Source organism: Zosterops lateralis (assembly GCF_965231275.1).
Source record: "Zosterops lateralis genome assembly, chromosome: 4".
In the NCBI taxonomy this organism is placed as follows: Eukaryota; Metazoa; Chordata; class Aves; order Passeriformes; family Zosteropidae; genus Zosterops; species Zosterops lateralis.
This window is the reverse complement of record NC_139765.1, coordinates 52,407,889-52,415,894: the sequence shown is the minus strand read 5'-3', so window position 1 is coordinate 52,415,894 and position 8,006 is coordinate 52,407,889. Positions and strand designations below refer to the sequence as shown.

Genomic DNA, 8,006 nt, shown 5'->3' with positions numbered 1-8,006 from the left:
TTCACTGTTTTCTTGCCATGGCAGTAACATTTCTGACAATTCATTAGAAGACCCCCTCTCCATTAGGCTTAATTTCCCTCCAGTAATTTGTTCCTATTTCTGGGACAATCTGTCTCATAAATACTTGTAGGTACAAGCTTACCCATATTTTTTCAGTACCATTACTGGGTAACCCTAAGTATTTCTCTTTGTTGTGGCTTTATATAAAATAAATAGTAATTCTGATATTTATAGTTGCAATGAGCAAACTAATTAATACTTAGTGCTTCTGAACATATCTCTCTTCTTGCCTTTCAACCTTTTGGCCACTACTCAGTTTTCCTCATGTTATCACTGCCTTCACACTAGCTGAAGCACCCAGAACCATAACTAATTTGACAGGAGATGTCTAGTACTACATGAAGAAGGGCTATTCATGCCATTGCCTGTGATGTGATACCTCCTGTCGTGCATCTCCAAGTGATGTTGGCTCTGCTTCCAATGTATCATATTGACAGTTCACACCCTGCTTGTTGTTCAACTGATACCATAGGAAAGCCTTTTTCCACCTGGATGGTAGGCTGCTTTTCAAGTTTCTCTGTCTGACTGGGTGACTGCACTGTAGTTCTGATTACAGACAGCACTTGTACTGAATAGATCTCACTCGAATACTCTGCTGCATCCTTAAAATATTGACATTAACTATCGGCCTACAAGTCAAGGTGAACTATAGCTCTATTCATCTCCCAGTTCTTTAGGCCAAGGTTCAGGATTTAGTGTGCAACACTGGTGACCTGACACAAGCCATAGTTTAGTTATAGTGGTGTATAGCCTTATAAACCATTTTTTCCAATGCAAACATGAAACTGCACTAACATATGGGCTCAGGTACTATCCTCCACATAGGCTCAGGTGCAGCTGAGAAAGATCTCAGGTTCTTTCCCAGGAGACTTCCCGAATGCTCGTGAACTTAATGCAACCATCTGGTGGGTTTTCACTCACAGAAATCCAGGACTATGTGTCTGCTTGAAAGCTTCAAACCACATTTATTGTAAATTCATGGGAAAAAAAAAAAAAAAAAAAAAAAAAAAAAAAAAAAAAAAAAAAAAAAAAAAAAGAAGAAGAAGAAACAACAGGCTGGTAAACTATTACATCTCAGTGTAAAGAACTTGTCCAGTGACGTGCAATCAGATATTGACAAGAATATCTAAATAAGCAACAACTTCTCAATATAAATCTCATTAAATAAAAAAGAAAATTATTTCCATATTTACAGATTACAATGCAAATGGATCCTTAAAGCATTATCTTGTATTTAGCGGGTTTATTTCTTTGAATTAAAGAGAAATGGCTTGAATCTAAGAGTGTACTTTGGAAACAGCTTTCTAGACAGTCTCTGTTACCATCAGTGAAAGGAAAAGCAGCCTCCCCTCAATCCCTGCTCTGCTTCTTCTGTCATCCAGGCTTTCACCGAAGGGCTTCTGGTACCTCCACCTATAAAACAGGGGTAGGAAGGGCATTCGTTACATTTGCTGTACAGTCTACATGGAAAACTACCTGAAATTCCTGCCAGACATACACTGCCAACAGCTCTGTGCTACATATCATCTCCCATAACAAGACTGAGCCTGGGAAAGTACCCCACTTTCTGTCAAAATCACAATCAGACAGAAATCACTGTGCTAAGAAAAGCCTAATCAGAGGGAAGCCTCTTCCCAAGTGCTTTGTTATGCTCACATCTGAGATTTTTTTTTTAACTAAATATGTGTCCTAAAATTAACTGAGCTTGTGCTATATTTGGACCACAATCAGTTACTGAACTAGGATCTCTTACTTACCCGCCTTAATTGCTTTATGCTGCTTGCCCGAATTGCTTCCATAAGGTTGTCATGGAGAGACCTTTGTGGGGTGGATGGCCGGGTGGAGGGTCGTGAACCTTCCTCTGATTTTCTGTCTGAGACTGATTTTAAAGAATCTTTAATTTCTTTCAATATGCTGTTCTCATGTTTTCTGCTTTTTTTGCCTTTTTTCTTTTTCTGTCCATTATGTAAGGCTTTTTTCGAGCTTTCTTGCTGTTTGATGACTTCAGCTATATTCCTGGTAGGTGCCTTCTTCTCTGGAATAACCGGAGGAGGGGGAGGAGGAGGGGGAGGTGGGGGTGAGGGGGGAAGTGGAGGTGGGGGTGCAGGTGCTGAAGGCTGACATTTCACTGGCACTGCTTTCTTAGGGAGCTTTGGGGAAGACCACGGTGAGCTTTTAGGCGACACATAAGGTGAGGACCGAGGTGTCCCCTTCTGCAAAACTTTGGTCTTTGGATTGACAGCTCCGTCACAACCTGACTCTTGCTGCCGCTGCTCCTGCATACGCTTTTGCCTTTGTTTGTCCATATTTCTTGTCAGGATACTTGTCATGCTCATTCTTGGGCCAGCAAGGTCAAAGTGGTACCCCAGCTTTACCAGAGTGGTGTTCTCTTTCAACAGTTTGACTATGTCCATTTCCACCTGGCTGCCCATGATGTGCCTTTGATTGTGGAACCGCAGTTCTGTTAGAACCTTGTTATGCTGCAAAGCTCTCATGATGGCCAGCACGCCTTTGCCTGTGATAAAATTTGACTCAATATTCAGGCTAGTTATATGCTGATTGACCTTTAACATACCAGCAATAGCTATTGCCACATTGTCATCAGCATGGGTATTAGCCAAGCTGAATGACTTAACCACAGTGTTGTCCCTCAGAGCTTGAGAAAATTGTATAAGCATCTGTGAAGTGATGTTTTCAATGTTGTTCAGATTGACCTCTGTGGTGTCAGGATCGTTGCTCCTAACTTTTTCTAAAGCATCTTCAATAACTGTTGGATTTCCACAAGGGTGGATGGCACTGCTTTTTGAACTCCGATTATCACCGTCTTTTCCATCATGACCATTGAGGAAGTTTTCATCGTCCTTTGCACCATTACACTTTCTGTGTCTGATGTGGTCAGAACGCCTGCCAGCTGCAGCGTTTTGCTTTTCCTCACTCTCATCATCACTCTCATCTTCATCTTCCTCCTCCTCATCTTCTTCATCATCCTCTTCAGTATATGCCTCCTCAGACACTTCACTATTGCTTTCTGTGAAACATTCTTCTTGAAGTTCTTCTGAATTGTCTTCTTCTTGCTCAGAATCCTGAACAGGAATGTAGGTGTGGGTGTTAAACACAATTGAAGTAATGTAACTACTGCCTTTTAGCACAGGAACAATTATACTGACACTATATAAGTTAACATTGAAATCTAAAACCAAAAATACAGTTAGGAGAACAGCAAATATTTCATCTAACATCTTGTAAACATTATTTCTTTTACATTCTTTAGAAAATGCTTAGCATTAATTGCAACCACTTTACCAGTGCCAGTGATTTCTGCCAAGAGAAAACTTGATACAAGGTATTACAACAGGGACACCAGGTTTTCTGTGTGTTGGCATGTCTACAAGGGGATATAATTTGGATCCTTGACAGCAGAAACATAAGACAACAATTTCAGAATGAACTGAGCAACAAGCTTCTTCATTTCATGAGGATTAGACATCTCAGACTCCCTTGCATGCAGTAGTATGTCTAAAAAAATTAAAAGTTGCCATGATCTAAAATACAAATAGTAATAGTATGCTGGTATACATGTGTAGTCTTGTATACCAGCACACAAAACAATCCAGAATTACAGAAATCATGTCAAAAATACTTTGGATGTACTGCATGAGCTGTACATACCAATAAACTATTTATGAAGAAAGGATTGAGATGCATTCCCATATGTAACATGTAACCACACATCGATAACCCCTGAATTTCTTTGTGTTTATCAGGAGCTGAGCCAGTGCTCAAGGCCAGCTGTCACAGGTCAGCTCCCATACTGTAAATTGTTATCATTCATTGTCTACAGAGCAAATGCATTGTTTTTTTGAAACACAAGATTATTTAGTGTGTATGGTGGGTACCAGGAAGGCAAATTTGGAACCATGCCCCAAGGCTCTGTTCGTTGTCTTTAGAACTTTTGGTGGCAAAAGAAAGTTCTCTGCAGAGGAGTAGGAAAAGGTCTTCAACCCAGGAAAGCCCCACTCTCCACATGGAGGACTCCAGTAGCGCGATGGGGATTTATGAGGCGTGACAGAACTCAGAATTTACAACCAACCTTCAATCTCTTGCTCAAAAAGATCTTCCATGTCATGTTTTGTCTACTGGAAAAACTATAGGTATGCATTTTTCTTTACGACTGTAAATGTTTATAAAATTTTGGGTGAATATATGCACTACTTTAGCAATATTTGTGTTTTAGTCTCTGTAAAATACTACAGTATATTTTCCAAAGTGAGAACACTTTACAGAAACACAGAGATTCTGTTTCTGGAAAACTAAAGTGTTACTAACAGGACAGCCTATTTTTAGACAACCTGTGCAGTTTTAGGTTTGCTTAGTTATCTAAGTTCTGAAAATAGAGAACTGTTAAAGTGCATGGTACTGTTTCACAATTGTCAGTAGAATTCTGTGCTGGGATATATGCAAAAAAGATGCTAATTGTAATGTTTGCAGAACTGTGACTCAATGAAACAGGACATTGAGCTGTTTCTGCCTGATGGTCCTGAGCATTCAGGACCTGGGGGTCCTGCAGGGTCTGATTACATTGCCCTGCACACAGAGCTCTTGTAGGACCCAGCCCCATTGTTTCTCCTGTAGAACACATAGAGAAAGGCCCTTATGCTGAGAGATACTGTGTTACCTATAGGCTTACTATGGGATTAAGATTTATATCTGTATCTTCTATATATGTGTAGGGCTTTAAGACCTCAAAACATCAGGTATCCAAAACCCTGTCTTCATGGCTTTGATTTTATATCATGAGGAATATATACTACAGATGAGCAGAAGGAGGTGCCTTTAAATGCACTACTGATGTGTTTAGTGATGCTAGATTAATAAAAACCTTTTTTTGTGGCATTTCTGAGGTCAAAGGCAGAATTTAGTTGCCTGTCATGTACATTGTCTGGTGTCATAATAATCTGCATGATAATTTTGAAATTGAATAGAGAGATGTATTCTTACTGTGGCAGCACTGTGGTACAGGACTGCTGCAGCCCCTGTAGGGCTTCATCTTACTTTGTGGGAATAATTTTATGAAAAGTTAGGACTAAGAGAGTCAATGCTGAGGTAAATATCTCTGGAGGACAAGTTATTCACCCTAAAAGGCTATCTGCAAGTTGTTTGCCTTTTTGACCAGCTGATCTGTCACCACTAACTATAGAAGGAGCACAAATAACCATTCTAGATAAAGGTGCATAATTTCCAGACAGTTGAAAGCAAGAAGAAAATTGTTTTCATTAAGCTTTCTTATTGCCATCAATGGAGAGAGTCTTTGTGACCCCTATATCAGCATATCAACCTTTTCTTATTTAAGGATGCATTTGGGAAGTTTTTTCTCAGATCAAAAAGTAAAGAGTCTTTTGCCAGGACTTGGAGATTTAGCCAGTACCCATCATTAATGCTTTACATACATGGAAAAAGGAAAAAAAAAGAAAGATCCTGCCATTGTATAAGATACAGAACTAAACCTGTTTAGCAGGTTTTTTAGAGCTGCCCAGGTTTCGAGTTCCAGGCTAAGATAGAAATAAACATTAATCTTGCCATTTACTCTCTAGGACTGACAAACAGGGAGTGAAGTCGATGTCTGCAAGCTGATACTAATGGTCTGATGACAGCTACTGGTCTGTGCTCTTGCCTGCAAAGACCTTATACCATCATTCATGAACAAGAGAAAGTACTTGTAAAAACATCCTGAATATTGCAGGCTAATTTAATCTATCTGACTTTCCTCTAGGAGAGTATTTTATCTAATGTATAAACTTCAATTATTTCCCTGCAAATGAAATAAGTTCCTGAATCAAGGCTGTTAGAGGTTCTGAGTTCAGTTTTGCTGTCTTTGTCTTTGTTGTATTACCTTCTGCTTAAACATGGGAAAATGTGTCCCTATAAACAGAGTAAGAGCTTGATATGAAGCAGTGCTTAAAAATTCAAAACTCCTCACTTTACTTTGAAATTACACGGAGCCATCATGAAAATAGAAGTTGTTTTTTGGTTGGGCTCAGTCTCACATATACTTTTAGCAAGGACCAAGAGTGCCAATGTGGACATCAGCTGAGACTGAGAGTGCTCACTGCTTGCCAAGACTGAGCCCTTCACTCCTGCCCAGCTGTACTGTTCATTTGCACTTCAGGAAACGGCTTTTATTACTAACATTTTTATTTTGGGGGATGAGTTGCCTAACAAACACTATTGGTTGTGGGTTTTTGGGGAATGCAGTTAAATGGTTTGATTGATGACTCTATCTCAGGCCATTTTCTAAATAATGTACAGCTGCCCTCTGACAACAGTTGCCAGAAGACTCCTGAACCATGCCAAGGATCTTCAGCAGGAACAAAGCAACACAAGCTGCCAACTGCAACACAAGCTGCTTTCTTCCAGCGAGCACAAAGCCTGGCATCTGCTTACTCACCTTTTGAAATAACATGTATTCAAAATTATCTTCCTTACATGCTTCTCAGCAGTCAATACTGGCTGTTTTTTAAGGAAGCGAAAAGGCATTTTGTGTAGCTTTCTTAAAAAACCAAATGCTATCCAAAGGCCCATATCTCTACCTATCAATTTCTAACATTTAAATTTTCCTATTTTGATCACTAATGATAATTTTTATGGCACTTTCTTCTGTTCTGAACTGAGCACTTAAAGTACCTCCAGAGAGAGCAAAAACTCTCTGAGCTAATACTTAGCACTTTAGCAGGCACAGAGTGGCTAACAGTGTTTTTAAAAATGCTACAAGAGACTGAAAAGAAATTAAATCAGTGCGATCATGCAAATGAAGAATAAAACCAAATAGCGATAGGAAACGAGAAATGCCTCAGTATCTTACCTTTTCACACGCGCCCAACCTCTCTTTTTCTAGGAGTTTCTTGGTCTCCCTCTCCCAGTAGGCCATCAGTGCTTCCCTGCTGAAAGTCCCTGTGGGTGTTTTCTCTGTCAGGCTCTTCTGCCGTTGTCCCACTGGAAGGTTACGGTCAGGCTCTATGTCCTCCAGCTCCCGCTCCAGTTCCTTCAGCTCCTCTTCAGTGAGAGAAGCCAGGAGTTCATCTTCATCAATGTCTTCATATTTACTGAGCTCTCTTCTATACCCAAAGGTAGACATGGTCCTGCTTGGTCAGGCTGGTACAAAGCTAAAGTGACCAGGCATTCAAGAAGGCTGAAGCAAGCAAGCTGTGTCTCCTGTGGTCAGCAACTGTTTCCCTGCATAGCCAGAGGCACCCTTTTAAGAGTAATCACTGGGGGCTTACGACAATGCATGAAGGGATGAAAGCATGCTCCGTTTTAAGCATCAGACGTCAGCTAGACATCTGAACAGCAAGAATGTCCCAACACTAATGTTTGCAAGTCCCTTAAAGAGAGGGATTATTGACACACTGGCCATGGCCATATTTAGAACAGGCAGCTAGTGGGAGAATACCAGCCTTGCAGACGGGGGGGCGGCACCAAATAAAACCCCGGGCGCACTTACACTGGCATCGTGTCCAAATTGCAGCAGGGAAAGAACAATGAAAGCCCATTTAATCCTGGGCTGTCACAGGGGCTGGAAATAAAACACCCTTGCCGAAACTCGGTGGACTTCCTCTCACTTCCAGGGGTTTCTAGTGGAATGCTGTTAACCCACCAAGGTGTTTGCAGGCGGGTGGGATCGGTGGAGGGGCAGCCAAGGGGGGAGGTCGGTGTTCCAAGAGCTGTGCAGAGCACTGCTCCCGCAGTGTCACATATTGCCTGTAACAAATCACACAACTGAATTCTTGTTTAGTTCCCTTATTTTTTCCAGGACTATCAGAATGAGATTCAGCTGGACATGTCCATTTGGAGCACCTGTGAGATTTTTTTTCACGTGGAGAATTGTGCTCTGCTGGGGGGAAAGAATAGAGTCATCCAGTGATTTAAGGGTAACAAGCCCTGGGTGGGTA

At 40.9% G+C, this 8,006-nt stretch overlaps 1 protein-coding gene across 1 annotated transcript; it reads right to left on the bottom strand.

The window, feature by feature from the left end:
• Positions 1-870: 870 nt before the first annotated feature.
• On the bottom strand, positions 871-7,449 carry LMOD2 (leiomodin 2). Its single transcript, XM_083859715.1, has 3 exons — positions 6,920-7,449; positions 1,818-3,143; positions 871-1,473 (listed from the first exon to the last, which is right to left on the bottom strand). The coding sequence occupies exons 1-3, from the start codon at positions 7,190-7,192 to the stop codon at positions 1,447-1,449; spliced, it is 1,626 nt and encodes a 541-aa protein (XP_083715841.1). The 5' UTR covers positions 7,193-7,449; the 3' UTR covers positions 871-1,446.
• Between the last annotated feature and the right edge of the window lie 557 nt (positions 7,450-8,006).

Bases quoted from the DNA above. Each gene is read 5' to 3' on its own strand.
- LMOD2 (XM_083859715.1), bottom strand. From the start codon at position 7,192: ATGTCTACCTTTGGGTATAGAAGAGAGCTCAGTAAATATGAAGACATT. The intron at 3,144-6,919 runs GTAAGATACTGA...ATTCCTGTTCAG, and splicing joins GGTTGGGCGCGTGTGAAAAG to GATTCTGAGCAAGAAGAAGA. The intron at 1,474-1,817 runs GTAAGTAAGAGA...CCTGTTTTATAG, and splicing joins GCATAAAGCAATTAAGGCGG to GTGGAGGTACCAGAAGCCCT.